Source organism: Theobroma cacao, chromosome 4 (assembly GCF_000208745.1).
Source record: "Theobroma cacao cultivar B97-61/B2 chromosome 4, Criollo_cocoa_genome_V2, whole genome shotgun sequence".
NCBI classification, from domain to species: Eukaryota; Viridiplantae; Streptophyta; class Magnoliopsida; order Malvales; family Malvaceae; genus Theobroma; species Theobroma cacao.
In genome coordinates this window covers 4,133,768-4,156,562 of record NC_030853.1, presented here as the reverse complement: position 1 = coordinate 4,156,562, position 22,795 = coordinate 4,133,768, and the positions used below count along the sequence as shown (strand labels likewise).

Below are 22,795 nucleotides of genomic sequence, written 5' to 3'. Positions count from 1 at the left end.
AATGTCTTAGGCTCTTCAAGAACATACAACTTTTTATGTGGTTAACAAGTCTTTTTCCCATTGACATGTAAAATATTTTGTATTTGAAATACATTTTCAGTCTTCCTAATAAGTATAAGTCATAAAAACTTTTTTCGAAAATTATTTTACGTCAAAATAAATGAACCCTACATTAGTATTTTTGCTAAGAAATATTATAATGTAGTTTTACTATTCACAATATAAGGAATATTATTTATTTTTCTCGTAACAAACGTTCAAAACATGAATACTTATATCATAATAAACATAAGTATTTAAAATAATATAATATTAGTAAAATAAAATTTAATATTTAAGAAGGTTACGTATATAAACTTTAACTATTTATACCTTTCAAAAGTCATGAGCATATTAACATATTATTTTAAAATAGATATTAAAATAATTATTGAGTAAAATGATATGGGAATTCTTTTTCGTTTTTTATTTTTTATTATGGAGCATTTATAATAATTTCATTCAAAATCTAAACAAATTAAAATAGTTAAACACACAAATTCTCAATGAAAATTCAAAAAAAAAAAAAGAGATGTTGCTGAACGTGTTGAAAAAATTTAGAAAGAATTACTTATAAGGGTAATGTACCAAAAATAATGAGAAATTCCCAACATGAAAATTATTAGTTATTAAGATCCAATCATAGTTGTTAAATTAAGATACACACCGTATATCAAAATCTTATTTTTAAATATCAAGTATTATAAGATACAATGAAAACTTTTAAAATTGATTAGTATATATGTAAAATAAAAAATAAAAAATTATATTTATTAATTTTTTGAGCATTGGCAACCCATCCATGGAGGGTGGAAATTAATAGAATTAAGGATTATATTTATTAATATAATTAATTAAGGATTATATGGTATATATTGAAAAGATGATTTTATTTTTAATTTGAACTCTAAACGTGCGTCTTAATAATATATAATTTTAAATAAGATAAACATTTTCATGTTAACTTAATTAAAAGTTAAAAAATATTTAACATATCGGAGTAAAAAAAGTGAATTCTAAATTTTTTCAATATTCTTTTTGTCTAAAATCTAAACCTTAAAATTGAAATCTATAAAAAATAGTTTTTCATATTCTAACTCAAATTAAAATAAATTTTTACTAATTCAAAATAAAATAAATAAATAAAACGAATTTTTATGTATATCATTGCACCATACATATCACTTATGTACCATATACTTTTAATATTTGAACAAATACAGTTCAACATATCTATTCATATAATTATATATATATATATATATATATATATTGTATTGCATAATGTATAATACAATATTAATAACTACAGATCCAGGTATGAAAATACTAATTCTGTACTCCAGAATCGGAAACAACCCTTACAAGCCTTTCGACAAGAACTTTTTCTACATCACGTCGAACCCCGATGTCTGAAACCAACCGACTAAAACAATACATTCCAAAACCTACAACGGCCAGGCCGCTAAAGCTAGTTGTCAAATATCGTAGTGGTGAAGAAACAATGGCACTCGCAGCAGCTAAGAATGATGTCGCCTGCCCACTTCGACCCACACTAATGCGTGTCGTCACTAGTAGACCAGTTTTACAATAGATTGCAAAGTCTTCACAGTTGTTCTTGAAAATGTGGTAGACACCAAAGCCGTTCCGATGAAGAAAGAAAGCACGATGAAGAACATCTTCTGATGAATCAGAAGCAGCCATAGTACAGGTTCCTCCCCTAGCTTTGGCAAGAAAGAAAGAAAGTGAAACATCATATTGGAATAGGTACAAATCGCCATCAGCTAGGAAGCAGTCTAAGCAGGAAGAGATGACACCACCAAGCCTTGATTGATCATCACCACATACAAGGCAAGGACGAGGTGAAAGATGGGAGGGAGATGACCTGAAAATGATACCATCTAATACAATACCAGAGTTGATTTCTCGCCCCCCTCCTTGAGTGAAGTGGATCACCTTTCCCTCACCTACATATATCCCTGATATCATGGCACAAAGGTTGATGAAGTAGTGATTAGGAGTGCAGAATCATGTAAAGCTTAAGTTGTTTAATTTTCATCCTAAGCCATTTTAAACGCAATTGGTCAACCATTACATATATGTTGGTCCTATAATCTAACAGATAAGCTAATAAACTTCATAAAAATTGAAAAATCATCAACAATAATTGAAGGTACATGTGTCTGGGATAAAAGTAGATTATTAAGCTGGAAGTTACTGAATGATTACATCTCAATGCAAGTCTTTATTAATCGGAATTGTGATTAACACCCAATTAGGCATTGTAATTTGAGAATCAAAAAACAAAATGCCAACATGCAAACATCTACGAAAAAGTAAACTACCAAAAAGAAATATCCACATAACCCAAAATTTTTCCTACACATGGTCCTACATGCTGAAGCTGAGGAAAGAACAAAGAGGTTGCATGATTCTGTCAACCCTCGGTCCCTATCTTCCTCTTTCCCACTCTCTTCCTTTGTCTCTTAACTGATTTATTTGGATTAAGGCACAAAGGGGAGGATAGAGAGCCACAACTTGATCGTGGGATGGGATTCTTTTAAGATGAAATGGTTAAGCATCTGTAAGATATTTTACAATTTAGAGGAGGATATGAATCCAACTTACCTCTGCTGCATTACATTTGAAAAAGGGTTTTCACCTTTTTGGTCATTTTGTTCATAGAGATTTGAAATTGAACACTCTTTGAAAACTGCTACAGTAGATCATAGTAACAGGTGTTCCATTCAATTGCATCTAGTAAGTAATCATCTAGCTTATGTTTTCTTCTATCTTGAAATACATGCATCTCTCAATCAATCTCACATATTATTTTCCCAAATTGCTTAAGTTGGAAGTCTTTTGAGGCCCTATGTTCAAGTTGAGTCTCTCCGACCATTATCAATTTATCTTTGGTTAAATGTCTTATCATAGCATCAAGCCCAAATTCCAGATCGTCAACAAATGACAAATAACAACGAAAACAAATCACAACCAAAAAAATACTATCTTATCTAATCTAATAGATTAAGGGAGGATGCAAGCAGCTCGTGTCCACCCAGCTTCACATGAAAACATACTGTTTTCCAGTAAGCTGATTATTCTTGCAAGTTGCAATGGATCAGTTTTGCAGGGCAGATATTTTATTCTCCATTCTCAATCTGTTTTCCACATAAGACAGATTAAATGGCATTGCTTTATCTCTCTCCTAAGATGATACTTCCTTCCCAAATCGATTCAAGTTATGACTTTTAACACGATTTAGTTAGACATGTATAAATCCAATAAGAATATGTAACACTTAAGCAATGAAGATTATTAATTTCTGATTCTGATATTTGATCCAACACTCACCCAGACACAGAAATAACTCAACAGGACAAAAGTTATTAGATCAGAATCAAATCGAGCAATAATTACATACATATGTTGAGAACTTGAATGCAAGAAGATCTTTGTTGAAAAGGAAATGCAGGCAGTTAAGTTAGTTAAAATCGAACCGTGATGCGCATAGATGTAGGCGTGCCTCCACGAGTAGATGTGATCGCCAGGCTTTAACTCTTCTCTGGAAATCCTGTTCGACAAAACTCCCATTTTCAACAATCGATTTCTTCGCTCATTCCCATTTTCCTCTTCTACTCCTTTCCCTATTTCTTCACTCATTCCCATTTTCCTCTTCTACTCCTTTCCCTATTTCTTCACTCATTCCCGTTTTCCTCTTCTAATCCTTTCCCCATTTCTTCACTCATTCCCATTTTCCTTACACATTAAGCATTCCGTTTGCTCTCCTTCAACGTCGCCTTTCCTTTTTATTTATTTAATTTTTTATAGATGAAAGTTTACATTTTCTCAGTTATAATTTTTATTTATCATTTTAAATATATTTATTACATATTAATAAAATTTATTCAATTTATAAATAAAAGTTCTAATAAAAACAATTGACTTTCCTTGAAATGAATTTTCATTATAAATATAATTAAGAATTATATAATATGTAAAAAGGTTTCTACGTGCACGAATTGCATTAAATATTTTTTTCTTAATTCTATCAATATTGAGTAATTTATAGATTTTAATTATTTATAAATTAATATTATAAAATTTAGAAAAATCTACTAGTATTTCGATAATAGCAATATTGAGAGTGTTTTCATTTTGAAAAAGTGGATATTATTTTAAAATTAAAAATAAAAATTCAATTTGAAACAAGATAGGATAAGATAATGGTTATATTTCCCGTCCTTGCAGGGAAATTTATTTCTCCTCCTTTTCTTCCCTTTTTTTATTTTTTATCGAATTCGGGTGAAATTGACGTCCCTTAATTTACTTATTATTTGTGATATGTGGTCCCAAGGGCATGGAGTATGGACATTCTCGTAAAAATGAAATAAAGTTTTGCTCCAGATTGAACATTTTGTGATACTACAAGGACTAAAGGTGCAATTATTCCAAAAGAAAAGAAAAGAAAATTTTAGGAAGAAAAGGTTTATAAAATCTGCAGTGGCTATGTGTGGAATGGAATTGTAATCGCTGAGGAGAAGAAATCGCGAAACGAAATTCTTGTGAGAAAAATGGGGAGGTGGAGTGCGTCTCTGGTTGCGATGACAATCCTGGCGGTGGGCCTCCTCTCAATCTCAGCCGCAGCAAGACCCTGCAAGACCTTCCTCGTCTCCTCCTATTCCTTCTCTTTCCAAAACCCTAACGACCCTTCCTCCTCAGCCTCCTCCGGATTCGTCACCGTCTTCACGGAAATCCGCCAATTGAATCCCATGCCGTCCGATCCCAAGCTGTCCTACGACTTTAGCTCTCTCCGTCAACGCAGCAGGGACATTCTCAGCGTGGTCGTCGCACTCCTCTTTGGCGTCGGCTGTGGCGCTCTCACTGCCGCCACCATGTACTTGGTGTGGACCCTCTTCTCCGCCCGCTTGGAGTATCATCGCGCTTGTTTGGAGGATGATGAGAGCGATGAAGAATTTAGCCCTAAGAAGATGGGGTATGTAAAGATTCCTGCCGTTAGCGTTAAGGAAGCCCTTTGATCACATCATATAATAACAATAATTCATGGATTGATTGTTGTGTATTTCGCAAACTCATGTTTATGCTTGTATTAACTCTTTTCATGATATGTAATCTAAATACTATTGTAATACTTTCGATGCTATTTGCTGTGTGCTTTCTTCTGATGTTTCTGTTAATTTGCGATCCTCCGCATCCTGGGATGCAAACCCAAATGAAAAAAGATAAGGAGTTGTCTTGGGAATTGATGCATCGATTATTGGAATTGTGTGGAAAAAACATAGTAATGATATCAGGAGTTTTATTGTGTGTATGTTTTGTAATAGATTGTTTTTCCTTTCTTTCTATGTGATAATGTTAGAAATAAATCCTCTCATTCATCTTTTAAGATTATTAATACTTACTTATTGACCTTATCATTATTTGATTGTGTAGTGATAATCCCTTTTATCTGTAGTAATACTTGTTTGTTCTTGTATGTTATTCATTTGATTGAGTGCTGCTGCTAATGATTTGTACTGTCCATCATCTACTGTCATCTGCAGTTCTTTGGCATAACATGATCTGGTATATGAAACAAAAGACAGTGTTACTATGTTGGTATGTTTTGGTGGTGCGCTTGATTTAATCTTGATTTCTAAATCTCTTTATTGTTTTTAATTTAATATATATATATATATATATCAGTGCTAGTAGGCATCGGTTAACATTTCCCTTTAAAAATAAAAGCCAATACCTCAGTTCACATATGTTGTTTCTACAAACCTTAAGTTTTGTTGTATATCCAATTATAAAATGTGTTATAAAAATATAACAGCCTCCTTAATATTTGGTTGTACTTCGGAATTGATTCAACACCTCACCTGACCGGTGGGACTTTAGGCTGGTTGGATACTACAGTCTTCATGCTAGGGAATGGTTGTTTATTGGAGTTCAATGAAGGGATGATATATGGTATGAGGCTTAGTTAGCATCGAAGCTAACATGTTTGAGTCAATTTCTTATATCTATGTTTATTTAATTTAAATGAAGCTGACCTGTTGAAGGAGGTGTATGAATTGTTAAGGTGATTGTGAAGTCTCTACTGCTCTATTGTGGGTTTTGCCTCTATGTCTGGTTCATGGCCCTTCCTTGAATTCATTGTCTGTTGTTGATGATGTGTTTGCCCCTCTCTCTCTCTCTCTGAGGATGATGATGAGAAAACGGTAGATATATTGTGATGATCTTGTGGCTCCTTAGAGCGTGCATGTGATATGTCAAGAATTACAATTTTCAGCCATATGTTTAACTGTTTCTTAAGACTTTAAAGGGAAAAAAAAGTTTCTCTTTTGGTCATTCTGATTTGGTTTTGCACTTCATCTATTTAATGCTTAGGCTGCTTGCAGATACCTTATTTTAGTTTCTTTTTTTCCTTTATCCTTTTGTTTTTACTTTTTTGTCGGTTGCAGTGATACCTTGTTTTTGAGTTTTTAATTAGGTCATTTTTAGGTATGTTTTGATATGGGGTGATTTTATATGGTTTCAGATTGTTGTGGTAGGGTCTCCTTTTGAGGTGATGGGGAACTGTGGCATTTAGCAGTAGTATCATAATGATGGAATCATTGGTGGTTGCCTGTTTAGGTCTATTTAATTTTTTTATTTCTTGTTTTGTATGAGTTGAAAATATTTAATTCCAGCTGCACATGTTACATGTTAGGGTGCTATTGCAATAAAATAGGATGCCTTAGGTTTCATTTGGTGGTCATTTTTGCTAGTTGCTTTTTGTTATGTACACAAAAGCAAATAAAAGTGAAAGAGTTATATACAAAAAAGTTTGTTATTATTTTAAATGATAAAATGCCTGATTTTACTTTTTAATGAACTCATTATGTTATAATTAGTGTTATGTTTTAATTATTTTCCCCTTTTAAATTAATTATGATGTGATATTGTTTTGAACTTTTTTATTTTTGTTTTCGCAGCGACTCTTTAATAAGTAAAAAAAAAAAAAAAAAAAGATCCGCCATAACTTAATGTTCTTCTTCATCATTTTATTTAGGCTTGAATAACAAAAAAATTTATTAAACTATGTCAGTTTATATTGTTGTGGCGTCTAAAGAAGCTTGATTTGTATTAAAAAAATTTCTATTTATTTATTGTGCTCATTCAAGCCCATAAAACGTAAAAAAAAATGAATTGACGGTTATCAGACTTAATGTCAGCATTCTTTGTGCGTGTGATATAATTTGATTCTTAATTTTTCATTGTAGATTAATAGTTTAGGACTTACATGGATACAATATATATATATATATATATATATATATATATATATAAAATCAAATGTTAAAAGCTTTTTTTTAATGTAATGAACATGTATAAGCTAATCTAGTAGGGTAAGCCTTTTATGTACTTTTTTGGTCAATTTGGTCCCCAAAGCATTAGGTGAAGGTTAGGTCTAGCGTTGTGAATAACCTAAGCTTATCATGTTGTTTAGGCTCGATTCATGTTTGGTTAAAGTTTTTAAAATGCTGTTTTGACTCGATTAATGTTCGGTTGAATTCAAGATCCAGATCGAGTTCGATCATTTCATTTAAACTAATTAAACGATTTTAAACAAACAAGTTTGAAAAAGAAAAACACCGTAAGTAATAATTAAAGAAAAGAGTTATAATATTATTAATTTATTTTAAATGATTTTTATGGACAAATAATACACAAGTTAGTTTGTGAACATACACTAAATGAATTCTAAAATTTAATTTAAAATCGATCGTTTAACTTAAACAAGCTTACTTATCATTAATTGAGATTGGTTCACTCTCACACTTGAGGCTGGGTTCAGGATTACATTTGGGGGCCTCGATCAACTAAGGAAGAGTTGGCAAAAGCTAATCCAACCAAGGGAATTTTTTTTGGCAACCCAATTGACTTAATAATAGTCAAATAAAATCCATGATACAAATTATTTTCATGCATGGAATAGAATCAATCAGTTTCTTAATCAAAGGAAAATGAATACTAATGAACAAAATTTAGTGATTGCAAATACTGAAACATGGAAAGAAATAGTGTTAAGGCCAGGTGAAGGATGTTCCCTTCTTGTTTTAGCTGTTGCTCAAGTCATTAGCCTGTTGTTGAAGAACTTGACGTGTTGCATAAAGCTTTTACATTTCACACTTCAGTTATCTCAACAAAATGATGTTTTCACTAGCTCTCCATGGATGCTGCTTTCAGTTTTGTAACGCTAATATCCCGGATAAGTGAAATGTCCCAACTACTATAAAGCCTTAGTGCAATGATGCAACTCTTCTTACTTATGTGTCTCTATGTACACAGAGGAGCATACTAATGATAGAAAAAGGAATCAACTAATGCTTCACCTTTGTCAACCCCGAGCATGACGTCCACGAAGAGAACCAGAACCACGCTGTCTTCCCTACATTATTAAATGGGAGACTAGGTTACTAGGGATATATCATCAAATCAAATCCAGGAGAGAAAAAAAGTAGTCACAATCCTGACCTTTTCATTGTTAAACAGGTCCTCTGCAATAGCTTCCATTTTCTTTCTCTTTTTCTCCTCCTTAACAGACTCAGCCAATTCCTCACTCCCAAATTCGTTATTTCTAGGATCCAGAAAAGGAAACACATCAACCATGCACATGCAGAGACACACACACACCCACACAAAACAAATACTTTACAAGAATATCCAAACAAGTAAACATATTATGAAATTCAAATAGAGCTCTGAAATCTGGATCTCACTTGTAAGGATACTTCGAAAATGGAACAAGATTGTCGAAGCTATTTCCTGACTGAATGCTTGCCTATATGTATAGATCATCAAATATAAGTTAAAAATAAACAAAGAAACAAAAAGACTTGGGGCATTTAATATTCCAACCACACATAGCATGAGGGGAATTAGCAGCCAAAATGAACCCTGATTTTCCAAGTTATATGTACTTGGCAAGGAATTCCTAGTAGACAAACTACATGTGTTGACATGAGAAATCAGTGACAAAATAAAAAACCTCATTTCCATGGTCAGATCCAAAAGAAAAATAGAAGGAAAAGGGCAGAGTGTCTATGTCTCAACATTTTTATTCACACAAAGGCCAGAAGAATTAGCCAACATAAAATAATGACATAATAGGAAAATGAAACCTAAGGTTGCATGAATATAAAGGTCATTACCTTGCGAAAGCGCTTGTAGTTTATAAGTCTTTCGTCTGTTATAAAGTTAGTGGTGGAAGGTAAATTTACATCTCTAACAATTAAAACTTGGCTACAAACAATATCAGAATTTCCATATTCAGACTCCTCAGCCTTATCTCTTCTTGCTGTCAAACAACCATTATCATCTCTAAAGATCACCTGGCCATCCTCTAATCTAGTAGCATCATGATATGTGGATACTTCTGCTTTGCTCACATAGTTAGGGGCTTCCATGGAAATTTCTTCTCTGTTTACACAACTCCGGGCTCCAACCTTACCGGTAGAAGCATTTGCATTAACTGATGTAGCGGCTTCATGTTCCTCATCAGAATCTGCTACCACTGTTTCGTCTGTGGAGCAAGAAGAAGAAACAAGTACTGCAAAGAGATATAACTCATTAACTTTAATCTTACAAATATATTCATAAATTATAAGTAGATGCTATCTCCAAGAAACAGAGAAACAGAAAACAGTAGAGGAATGAGTTCAAAAAGAAGACAAAAAGTCATATTCCAGTGTGTATAGCTCAAAATATTCGAATGAAACTATCTCCATGCATTACAAATTGTCAATATTGAAACTGCAAAGCTGATCTAGAAATATTACAGAGGATACAGTGGCATAGAATATTTGTAAAGGTATGCGTCCTTTACAAATTTTTATAGATAAAGTACTTTTATTTAAGCAGAAAAAACAATTATAAAGTTTATTCTAAAGCAAACTTCGAAATGTTTGGTGAATAGAATATTAAAATAACCCAAAATCTTATGTATGTTAATCCAAACCCATAGCTAAACTCTCTCTTCCATCCTCAAAAGAATACTATTGTGGATTTTAAACGTATTTACTCCAGTTAATATTTATCTTTATTATTGATTTGAAATTGTTCCTATCCAGATAGATGATAGTTTTAATATTTTAAAATTTTTTATCTAGGAATGATACATTCATTTGAAGTATGAAACCAGGTGGAGCAATTCTGTAAATTAATGTCACTGTAAGTTTGCACCTGTGGAGAATTCTTAATAGAGAAACTTAGAGGTTGAGTGTGCTCAAGGAATTCTATTTCCCTCTCTGAGGAGACATAACAACTATCAAACCTGATGATAAACAATATCTAACAAATTCAAACCCAAGCAAGTATCTTCATAGACATTAAGTCAAACTAGGATTACTAGTTTTAACCAAAAAAAAAAAAAGGATCACTAGATATGATGGGAATGATACTAGTAAAACAGCAAGTCCCAATGCTGCTTACACTAAAAGTTAAAAATCATGTTGATGAACAAAAATAAAAAAAATCACACGAGATATCAAGCTGTGACAATGTGCACTTGTCCAGAATATAATACGAATACTTACCTGAGGATGAAATCAATATAGATTGATCCAAATTTCCAGATAAAACAGCACGGATTAACGCCATCTCGTTCACTGTACATGACAAACCTAGTTTATCTAAGTGATCAAACTTGTCTGCTGATCTTGCAGGGATGACATATGCAAGATGAATATTTTCTCCACACTTAGAGGCCTACAAGGAAAATGTTCATTAGAAGGCCTACATGTAGATAACAGATTTGCAAGCTTATCACTCTAAGCACAACTAATAAATAAATAGTAAAATGCAGAATTTTAATTATTGGGATGTTTTAAACATATTTCCATTGGCAGAATTAGATTGGCATCCATCAAATAAACTCAAGCACTTGCTACACATACTGGCATTCCATCATACCTGTAAACCAACATTCTTGCAACACCACTTGAAGGCCACAAGGAATACTTGGTCCTGTTCCCAAATTTTCTCCCTAATCATTTTATTGCTTTTGTGTATGACACATTACTGCTTATAGAAAAAAGAATCAACTATATCTAACAACTCAGCTAGAGAGGTTTGATGGTTTAAACTTTAAAGCACTATCTCACCAAAGAAAACATCCCACTTATTGCCTAAGCAATCCAACTTGTACCCTTCCTTTTAGGACATTGAAAAATAGACAGTAGTTTAAGGAGCATACTGGACAAAATTTAGCAGGAACAACTCTTTTCTTCACGTTCACAAGGCTTGCCATCATTCGTTCTTTATGCACTGAAAATGGTTTGAGACCATAAAAGGAAGACCTTTGGTAATCTGAGGTAAAATACCAAGACCATTCTTGCAACATTCTTAATCCCATCAATATGGAAACATTGCATACTGCTAAGCATCTTGTTTTTGGTACACATCTTGTGTAAAAGAAGACCGTCGGTAATTTGAGGTAAGACACCAAGACCATTCTTGAAACATTACCAATCCCAGCAATAAAGTAGCATAGCATATGCTAAGCATCTTGTTTAATTTCAACCAAGAGATCTGGTTCAGATGATCAAATCTAAGTTTACCTCCCAAACCTATGCCGGGGGTCCTGAGGGGTTCGTGGGTGGGATGGGTGTATGAACTTTTAGGATAATATTCTAGGGTAAAACTTTTGTCAAAGGAGCAATTCTCGGTATTTTCATCACAGTAATGACATTGTGTTACAATACATCATAAATGCATGATCAAGCACATCAATAATGTTCTGTAAGAACATGTACAACATATCAAAAATATCAAGTACAATCAAACAAACCAGAAAGAATATGTATGTAATTGCAATGATATTCTGTTAACCATTTTGGGCATACCATAATGCCAAGACAGTTGATATTTTTTGGGAAAAGAAAAAGAAGACAAAGAGGAATAAACCATTAAGCATCAAATACCTGGCTACTTGAACAAGTATCTTCAACACAGAAACTCCTTGAACCACTCACTTCCAGTAGCGATTGCAATCTATCCCCAAAATTGTACTGCATCAGACAAGGAAAAATAAACATCTGCAGTACTCATTTCAATGTTCCCAGATACAAATTAAGCTTAGCGACCGCACATTATGGTGTAGAAAATTTTCTTTTACTAATTATATTACTCCAAAGGGATTAACAAAAAAAGCTGGGATATAATACAAAGGATATCTAGGTAAGAACAGAAGTTTCAAAATTTAAACTTTGAAATAAAGATTAAGTGCACCACATGATAACTCCATAAAACTCTAGAACTGAAGGATATGACTAAATACTTGAGTTTTTATAACAAAAAGATTATGCTTTAACTAAATCTTCAGGAGCTAACAAGGAATTCAAAAAATTTTGTATTATCAAAATATACGTGCAAGCATACCACTTAAAAGTAGCAAAAATAAAATACAGGTGCCCTCTTAGTTTAACATGCTCTTTAGGTCAATTTGGTGAAATTCTCTTATAGTTGCTTATACAAGAGTCCGTCTATTTCATGTCCTTGAGTTTCCAACATGCCAATGTAGCAGCAAACTGTCCAGAAAACCATAACATAAAACAGAAATTGAAAAGATTAAATGCTTTCCCACAAGCAAGCACACCAACATCGACATATGCACATGAGAATGTGTGAACATAAAGTAAAATCTCCACAGCAAAAGATGCATATATAAATGGCATCAACTTTCTTCTTTCCCCACCCATTTACTGTGGATTCTGGACAAAAAATAAATAAAAATAAATATTAAAATCTTCAGAGCAATTAAAAGTAAGAAAATTTCACCATGTATGTTGATTCCAACAGAAAGGCATATCCTTCCAAACAGTTTTCACGAGTGTTAGCATCTGAAACTTCAACAGAGACTCCATCTACGATAATTGTTGGAACATGGCTAAGGGAGAAAATACAAACACTTTTACTATGGAAAAACTTCATGAAATGTAAAACTAAACCACTACATATAACACTAGAAATACTACTTACGAACTGTAGCCAGGAAGCTCAGTGCGGATGCTTTTCTCTGCAACAAACTAAATAAAGCACAGCAATAAGTGCAATTCTAGGGAAGAAGTATAACTAAAGTAGACAAGCAACAGTTTTGAATTTGATCCAAAAATAAAACAAAGTTGTAGTAGTTTGACCTCCAAATAATATTCTTGAATTGTTTAAAAGTAGAAAATTTATTCCACAATCAATCTACTTGCATTAGGTATGGTAGCATATATTAGATACCACATTGTTTAACAGTAAGTGATAGGGAAAATTATAATCTTAATTTAGTATCATCTTCGCAGGTTAAACACTCCCTTTTACTAAGTTTCTAGCTAACAGAAGCATACATCTTGCTAATTTCTTTCACTTTTTTGCATTTTATAGTATATTTCAGTTATTCAAGAGACTGAAAATTTACCTCTTCACGTACCATCAATTTCAAAAGATTTATGAAAGGAAAAAATTAGGCCATTTGAATTGAGAGGATTTTTACTATATTCTGTTTCAGTATTTTACTCCTACATGTATGTCTTTGCAAAGTGACTACTTTCGGAGGACAAATATGGATAATGAATCTCAGCGCCACTCAACAAAAATCAGGATTGACTACAAATACAAAATGCTAATAATCAAATGTTTAATAATGAACAGTTTTCTATTAAATTAACTATTTGTATAATTGAGCTTAATGTAGATTACTTGACTTCTTTTTCATGAAAAAATATAGAACAATTTTACAAGCATACTTAAGTTAAAAAATATAGAACAATTTTTTACAAGCATTACTTAAATAAGTTAAGCTTGTCTATCCCTCTTGCTGCTTCAGTACACAACTTTTTATATTTATTAGTAATCCAAATATAAAACCACTCTATTTCAAGGCTTAAAATGCCCGCCAAACATAAGCAAAGTATCTGGAAGAAGGGAAGAAGCTTTCACTAAATGTTCCAATTATTTAAGTTCTCAAATAAATCATATAAGCTAAGAAGTATTAGGCAAATACAGGATATAAGCACCTTTTCAAACTATTTGTCCTTACTGGTTGACTTGTTGAAGGAATTTAAAGTGGTGACTTGAGACTTAAAAGCCAGTACAGCAAATTTTAAGCAACAAAAACCATAGTTTATTAAGCTCATTCAATTCAGCCTGAGTTGAAAGGGTATAAAGGTTATGTTCCTCCAACTCTTTGTTCCCTTAAAGCACCTGTGTCAGACACATATCTGATGGACATGGGTATGGAATTGACCTCCAAACATATAGAAAAACATTAAAAGAAATTGAACATACCCGTGCCCAGCACTCAATCTTGACTCTAAAATAGAAAAATAAAGGAAGAATCTTGAAACTCAAAGGTTGGTTCCAGGTAAAAAGATAAAAAGCAGAGGGCTGCATAGCATGATTCAGAATTTTAATCTATATTTTGCTGAGCGGATTTCTTTTTAGGCTTGTTACTTATTGTTGGTGCATTTAAATGCAGTATTCATTCCTCAAATTTCCTTTAATTACCAGAAATTAAGTAAACTGACTGACACATTATTTGGAGAATAAAAGGCAACTAAAACTACTATAAAGATTTACTATTGTTATTTTCTCGCTTTAAAAGCTGAAATTTAATTATGCAAAAAACAAATTTTAGAGTAATATTCATCGTTGTTTTCTTACAATCATGAAAATTGTTGCTTATAAAAATATCTATAAACTTATCTGCTCATTCTTGGAATACACATTTGTAATTAAAAAAAAAAAACACCTATATTCTTTTAAAAGTAAATATGAAGCCAAAATATTTTAGAGCATACAATGAGCCCAAAAACAAACCGTACCATAAAATAATTAACCAGTGTACCCTGTCCCCAAATCCATACCACATCCTAGGACATACCACGTTCCAAGTAACTATAATCCAAACTCTATAACAGCCATATGACCATCTTGATAAGATTTGTAATTAATTGGTATCCGATTCAAGTTAATAAGGTAACTCCTAGTTAGAATTGAGTTAAAAATACAATCTTCTAATAGGATTATGTGAAGATATCTTTATTCTAGAAAAATCAAAGATAAGCACTCTTACCTCTAGTTCTCTCTTTATCCTAATCTTCCTTGGGTAGTGTTATGTGTTTATATCTAATTGTTTATTAGATACTTTCATCTTGGTGTGATTTATGAGTTACTCCCTACATCTCAAATTGAATGTTCACTTTTCCTTTTTGAGCTAACCTCATTATAATGTTCAATTTTCCAAATGGAAAGCATTTCAATGTTCCTTCATTGATATACTAACTTTGGGTGCGCCGCTCAATTTTTTATGACACTTGGAGGGTAAAAGTTGTAAAGGAAGGAACAAACACCCGATTTCTAAACCTTTGTGCTATTTGAAAATTAGACATTCAATTTGGAATGGAGGGAATTATGTATTATTTGTGTATGATTTATCAATTATGGTTGCTATCAACTAAATGATAATATCATTACTTTAATAGTTTATTGAGAGTATTACCTCTATGTAAATACTAACTTCTCGAATTCGGTCTTGTAGGTTTGAATTCTAATATAATCCCAGAAGTTGAGCTTCCCCTGAAAACTTTTATTTTCACTTCCACTCTCCTTGTATTTGGTATGTATCTACTGGTACCACAAGCAAGGCAAGATGGAAAGTTATTGACTTGTCAAGCTAGAATACTGTCCAAAGATATCAGATTGCCCATTTCCATGATGTTGCTTCAATCAACTGGTCTCTCAAAAGTTTGATCAGAACAATCAATCTAAAATGGCGACATATTCTCTGTTGGATCAAGTAGCACAAGAAGGCCATTCTCAATTAAAACCATTCAAATGGTTGAGGAGTTGAATAGCTTGTCACCATGTCCATTGCAGAACTAAAAATTCCTCTATAGGAAGAAGTGGTCTTACCTATGCCCAACCTTTTACACAGGTACTTTCAAAAGATACAATGTGAAAAAATAAAAATAAAAATCCTTAGGCTCTATTTTTTTCAAATTCAACCTTCAAGGATATTAAAGGTTCAAGAAGAGTTTTTACATGCATGGCGACATTGTAGGAATGGGGTTTGAAATGCCAAGTAAGATTTCAAGAGAAGGCTCCCTCATACCAATGTTGAGGACAAGGTTGTTCTAAGGAGTGGGTGATGTTACGTGTTCATCTCTATTTAATTAGATATTTCTTATCTTGCTGTGATTATGATATATCTACTCCTTGTTTATGATTTATCACATAGGATGAGATATAATGAACTAGGAGCTAGCATCATATGTTTCATACTTTCTTGAGAGTGTTAGCACAATTCAAAGACTAAACTCTCCAATTAGATTTTGTAAGTTGAATTCTTATAAAAATTCCAAACTGCTATCATTAATTTGGCAAACATCAGGTAGCAACATTGTATGAATGGGGTTTGAGATGCCAAGGAAGATTTCAAGAGAAGGCTCCCTTATTCCAATGTTGAGGACAAGGTTGTTCTAAGGAGTGGGCGTTGTTATGTGTTCATCCCTATTTAATTAGATATTTCCCATCTTCGTGTGATTATGATATATTTACTCCTAGTTTATGATTTATCACTTAGGCTGAGATATAACAAACTAGGAGCTAGCATCATATGTTTTATACTTTCTTGAGAGTGTTAGCACTATACAAAGACTAAACTCTCCAATTAGGTTTTGTAAGTTGAATTCTTATAAAAATCCCAACCTGCAATCATTAATTTGGTAAATATCAGTAGCGACTAAGATCCCTAACTTTTGGAGTGTGGAAATCTTGTCGTCAGCAAATAGCTTTTTAATAGACAAGACAGACTAACAAGCAAATCAAGACCACACAAAAAACACAATTCTTGAAGGTTTTGAAGCAAAGAGATTCATGAAACAAGGGCATTCAAATCATCAAGATAGGTATATTTAAATAAAATTATTTGCCTACATATTCAAAAAATATTAATTTTGATTTTGCAATTTAACATCATGACTAACATTAAACAAGATAACATAGGGTCTTTCACAATCTGTACCTCAAGCCAACTACTATGTAAAACAGGTTTCTTAGCCACGATTGCGTCAAGAAGATCCCCTTTCAGAGGCATTTGTTGATCAATGAGCACATGCGTACACTCTTGACTGAAAGCATGAGTAAGACGAGCACCTTCAATCGAAGGAAATCATATCGTTACCCAGAAATATAGAATAAAGTTGGAGTTATATATAACAAAAAGAACTGTCCTATGCTCAGAAGTGCAAGCAGTGCCTAATGCAAAATCATTATTTAATTTCCAAATACAAAAGGTGAAGAATAGAAGGTTATGATAAGATTTCCACCACTCTACCATATTCCCCTATAAAATATTGTTTTTAACAGCATCCCAACAACCCAACAGCCTTCCAAGTACATTGACATTGGATTGCTCAAGCAGTACCCAACTTCTTTGATTGAGCCCAACTAAAACAGATGTTAAAGTAGTAACGATTTTGAGTAGCTTTAGTTGAACTCTAAGACTCAAATGATGAGGTCCGTAGGGTGAATATCACATGAATATAATCCTATTCTTCCTTAGCTATTCTTTGCTTCTTTTTTTTTTTTCAGCATAATACCCAAATAAGCCCCCAAACTCAACCAAAAGTGGAAATAAGCCCCTATCTTTTATTAAATGGAATTATGGATATAAACTCATATTTCATCACAGTTGTAACCATTAACTATGAGAATTGGTGAAATAGAGTCCAATGGAGATAATGAGGCACTAACATTTGTTATCTAGCATAGCTGGCAGCCACATGGCAGTCATTTATTTGAAGAAAAATGCTGACATGGAAAATAAAATACCACCTGAAAATGTTAGCTGGCAAAAGCAGGATTGGCCCCAAAATGATTTTGGGTATTATGTCCAACACATGACTTACAACATGTATATGAAAGGAAAACAGAAAAGAAGGCAAGAATCTGGACTAAAGAAAACAAAAGGCAATGAAAAAAAGAGAAGGAAAAGTATTTGAAAGAGATAGTACATTCAAGAATTTGCCACAGTTGAAGGCATCCAAAAACTACAATGTTAAGATTCATTTGGAACTAGAGAGAATCTATGCAATCTGGACCGATCAACTTGACAGATTTGAAAGAGAGTATTTTGGAGACTTTCTGAGGGTGGAGTGTAAGGTAACTGTGAATCTCAAATTTCTCAATTAATCTGTTTGATTCTCTTTTTTCTTTCTTCTATTTCCTATAATTTTACAACTCAACAAATTGCTTTCTTTCTTCTATCCTTTATGCTATCTAATTTCTAATCTCCTTCAAATGAAAAACCCTAACCCCCTTTCTTCTTTTTCTTGGTCAAAGCTAAACCCTTTCTCTTTCTCTTCCTCTGATTTTGATCCTCTTTTTTGCTCCATTTTTTATACCATTTTTTCTTTTTTTATTTTAATCTCCCTTCGCTAGAAATACTAAAATGCATATTTGTTATCCACCTAATCCAGAAAAACAAGTCAGCATTTTCTACTGACTAAAACAGCCAGACAAGCAGAATATTCTGTGACATTTAAGTCCTGATTCCAATAAACTATGAGTTTACATCCTCAATTCCATGCAATAAAAGATGGAGGCCTATTGCCGTTAATAAATAAGTTCAAGGGCTTATTTGGGTATTATGCGTTCCTTTTACTCCCCTTTCAGAGTTTCAAAATCCTTAATTGAAGATTTTCAGCCTCAAGTCACCTAGTTTTAAGAGCACTGGATCGTTGAACATGTGCAGCATTCGAATAGTTCACTTTCTTGCTAACACCAAACAATCAAATAATGACAACCTTTCACAAGGCCCAGATCTAGGAAGCATGCTAAGCAAACTGCTCCGGTAAACAACTCGAACAAAGGCAAACAAATAGGTAAACCTTTAATGCCACTTGAAGATAGAACAAAAGAACTCCAGGTCCCAAATCTGTCACATTAAGTAACAATAGGACGAATCAACAAAATTTCTTTCTTTTTCCTTATCTTATTTTTGGAGGCAACATTAACATATTTTCACATATAGATAAAAGGACAAACAAAACACAAGTTTTAAGGTGAAATTATAGGGAGAAACCTTTGCGAAGATTCAAGCTAAACTGATACTTTTTAACTAACCAATGGATGAAACTTTGTCTTGAAGATGATGATTCACCTGGGAGACCTCAGCACAGCAGATATAGAATACAAGCGGAACATAACAGAACCTGCACAGATTCAAGAGGTAGAAAATAGAGGTTTATTAGATGAAAGCATTGAGCTTTCTAGAAAAAGACTTCCAGAAAAAAAAAATTACTACATTCACATTATATTTATCTCTAAAAGTTATCATCCTCTACACCGAGGTAGAGTTCCTAAACCTCACAAGAGGATGTAGATGATTGATACTTAATTCACTGAATTTAAAACAAGCAAATCACTCAGAAGTGTTTTGGAAACTTGTAGAAAATGTGAGAAAAGTAAAGACAGAAGAAAATAAATTAATAACTACCTGTAAGTGGCATTGCCAGCTCCAAATGAAAGCAGGTTCCCATCTTCTAAAGATGTTTCTTTATTTGGAAACTCATGTACTTTTTTCTTTGAACTGAGATTTTTTTTAACTAGTGTTCCGTACTTTGACAAATCTTTGATTCTAACTTGAGAAGATTTTGTCATATCATCAACTATTATATCTGCATGAATTCGAGAGACTCCCTTGTCTTTGTGAACGATAATATCACAGCCTACAACAGAAAAGACAAAAACCCCAATCAATTTCCAGCAGAAAGTCAATAAAACCTTCAATAATAAGAATTATAAAATCACCTTTTCGACCCACTTTATAGGTTCCCTTCCTAAAAATGTAGTACTTGTCTTCTTCACCTACCATTGCCCATACTAGTCAGAATCTGAGTATGTAAATGCAAAATGAAGTGGGAAATGTGGGGTTGTGTTAAAAATTTTATAATACTAGTTACAAGAGAGGAATATGGGAGGAGTAACCTTTACTTACCTGAGGAAGGATCGACGGGAAGCAGAGCCCAAACCATAGTTTACTACCTATCTATGGATAATAAGTAATTAAAACCAAATTTCCAAAGGTTATTACTCCAAACCCTGTTCTAAGCGTAAACCCTGTTAGAAACTGCAAAAACTAAATCTTGTGCAACCTTTAGATTTCGGTCTTTGCTTTAAGCCGAGAAAATGGCGGACAAACTGTGGAGACTGGAGAGACTCTCCGGAATCAAATTAAAATGTAAAAAAAAAAAAAAATCTAAAGGGCAAATCGGGCTTAGAACTAAGAGGCCCGAAAGGACAAATGAAAAAGGAAAGTGGGGAAAGCAATTTTGCCACTATAGTATTTTGTGAGTGCACCATAGATTAGTGATACTAATTATCTAGTGAGTTACATGGGGTATTGTAGATCATTTGATATTTTTTGGATTTAATGTGTTGATGGTTAGATTAAGTCCAATTTTGAATTTCATTCTTGTACTTTTCAAAATATTAGATTTAAGGGTAAAATAATTAAACCTTTTTAAATTTTAATCAAATTTCACTCAAGTCAGTAATTTTCGAAATAGACAATAAGACCCAAAAGTGAAAACACCATTAACAAAAAATATGAAAGGACTAAAATACTCTTTTTTCTTTCTCTCTTATTTTTTTTCTCTCTCAAACAATGTGGTCGGCTGGCGGTGCTCCCATTTGTTAGCTGACCACCCCACAGCAGGTGCTCTCCTTCCTTGAGAGCACTAGATCGGTGCTTCTCTTCCCTGGCTTGAGAAAAATTATTTGGCAAAAGAAAGATAAAAATTTTAAAAATGAAAAAAAAATGATTTATATAATGGTATTTTTTAAAATTAATAAAAAGTAAAATTATCTTTTCGATATTGTCACTTCATCAAACTAACGAAAACATTAACGATTGACTAATGACTAGACTTATGTGTCCAGCAAATGATATTTTTTGAAACAGGGCAAATTCTGCAATAAGGTCATTATTTTTTACCTTATTGTAAGGTTAATAAATAAATATCGTTTAATTTACGAGATTAAATTGTGACGATTGATTTAAAACTGATAAAGAAACATGTAAACCAGTTCAACCGGTTAATAAAAAAATAAAATTAAAAAATCAAGATAAATAAGAACTCTCTCTAATAGAGGAGTCAGGGAAGATGAGGACTCTCCCCAACAGACTGTGTTCTTTCTTAACGGAGGAATTTTTTTTGAATTATTTTATTGTGAATTCAGCGCTACAGCGCTATGTATTGAAGCAACACTACCTTTGGACCACCATTTGTACCCTTTGATCTCGAGCCGTGGATGGTGCAGCATTGTTTACTAGTAGCCTAACCTTTTCCTGCAATGTCAACCTTCCTAGAAGGTCTTTCACTCTAACCAATATCACCACCATTCGTACCCTTTGATCTCGAGCTGTGGAACTGGTGCAGCATTGTTTACCAACAGCCTAACCTTCTCCTGCAATGTCAACCTTCCTAGAAGGTCTTTCACTCTAACCGATATCAGCATCGAAACCTTGCAAAACGGCAAGAATATTCTTTAATTTTTTGTTTGATTAGGAGGCGCATAAATTACTGCAACTTGCTGACAAAATTCTCAAGACAATGGCAATTGAGTTTGCTGAGTATCAGGTAAACTTTGAGTGATTTCTTTTGTCCTTGATATCATTGTAATATGATAAAAAAAATTGTCCAGTGAATGCTTACTGAAATTTTTGCTAGTTACATATATCTGTGGCTATAACTGATTTTTCTGACCATGCTCTTTATATTGGAACATGTAACAAGTCTGTGTTGATGTATTTGTCACTACTCAGACATATGTAGACATTGCTTCCATTTATGTCATCCCAAGAACAACTGGAGGCCTGGTATTAATAGTATTTACCTTGGTTTTTCCTGTTTTACTGCATGATAATTTAACACAAATTGTTTGAAGCACTTTAAGCAGGTGATGAAGATTCTCAGGTGGTCGAGTGGCAGCTGCATCTTTAATGAATGATATATGGCCTGCATTTGGTTCAATAAACATTTAAATACCCAAGTTCAACATGCCCAGGAATATTTTGAAAGAAAAGAAAAGCTAAATCATTGTTACTTTCCTATGTTTGAACTCACTGCTCTGAATGTTATTCATATCAATAACTAGCTTATGGAAATTGATTTAAAATTTTATGGGAATAGTTTGCATTTGAGCTATTTTTTTAATAGTTTATATTAGAATTTTTTAAAAATAATATGATTTGTAAGTTAATAAAAATCTAGTTGTGTTTGAATATCATTATTGTATAACTTTTTAATTTATGCTTTGGTATTTGTTATTGATGTTTGTCATAACAATTATTCAATTCATAATCCTGTTTAAGGCTGGTTATATTTACTTTGTAATGCAGTTTTACAAATACGGTTGTTAGAAAATATATGACAACAATAATGAGAGATGTTGAGACTATGACAAAAACTTTTTGCATGGATTTCGTTTTGGAAAAAGGTGAAAACCATGAAAACATAGATGGCAACAAAGACCAAGTCATTAACAAATCTTGTCATCCAAAGCGACCTAAGAATGCCTTTGTTTTTTACTAATAAGTGTGTACATATGTTGCTTTTTTTTATTCGACATAATTGTAAGTATTATTGTTCATTACATTGTGAAATTTATTATATATTGATGTTTATGTTGACGATTAAATTTAGTTTATAATAAT

At 32.7% G+C, this 22,795-nt stretch overlaps 3 protein-coding genes across 4 annotated transcripts; 1 reads left to right on the top strand and 2 right to left on the bottom strand.

Annotated features, from left to right (window-relative positions):
• LOC18601222 lies at positions 1,292-3,860 on the bottom strand. The gene is made up of 2 exons (XM_018119654.1): positions 3,540-3,860; positions 1,292-2,018 (listed from the first exon to the last, which is right to left on the bottom strand). The coding sequence occupies exons 1-2, from the start codon at positions 3,706-3,708 to the stop codon at positions 1,369-1,371; spliced, it is 819 nt and encodes a 272-aa protein (XP_017975143.1). The 5' UTR covers positions 3,709-3,860; the 3' UTR covers positions 1,292-1,368.
• Positions 4,544-5,371, top strand: LOC18601221. The gene has a single exon (XM_018119669.1). The coding sequence runs from the start codon at positions 4,614-4,616 to the stop codon at positions 5,076-5,078; it is 465 nt and encodes a 154-aa protein (XP_017975158.1). The 5' UTR covers positions 4,544-4,613; the 3' UTR covers positions 5,079-5,371.
• LOC18601219 (nijmegen breakage syndrome 1 protein) lies at positions 8,065-20,451 on the bottom strand. Of its 2 annotated transcripts, none has more exons than XM_018119602.1 (13): positions 20,075-20,451; positions 19,888-19,944; positions 19,574-19,805; positions 19,201-19,289; positions 17,099-17,229; positions 13,066-13,112; positions 12,865-12,973; positions 12,009-12,095; positions 10,623-10,794; positions 9,240-9,637; positions 8,808-8,869; positions 8,563-8,665; positions 8,065-8,476 (listed from the first exon to the last, which is right to left on the bottom strand). In XM_018119602.1, exons 1-13 carry the CDS (start codon positions 20,109-20,111, stop codon positions 8,426-8,428), a joined length of 1,575 nt encoding a protein of 524 aa, XP_017975091.1. In that variant the 5' UTR covers positions 20,112-20,451; the 3' UTR covers positions 8,065-8,425. The 2 variants fall into 2 exon arrangements, with proteins under 2 accessions (XP_017975091.1, XP_017975092.1); XM_018119603.1 differs by having other exon boundaries at positions 19,888-19,970; positions 20,075-20,407.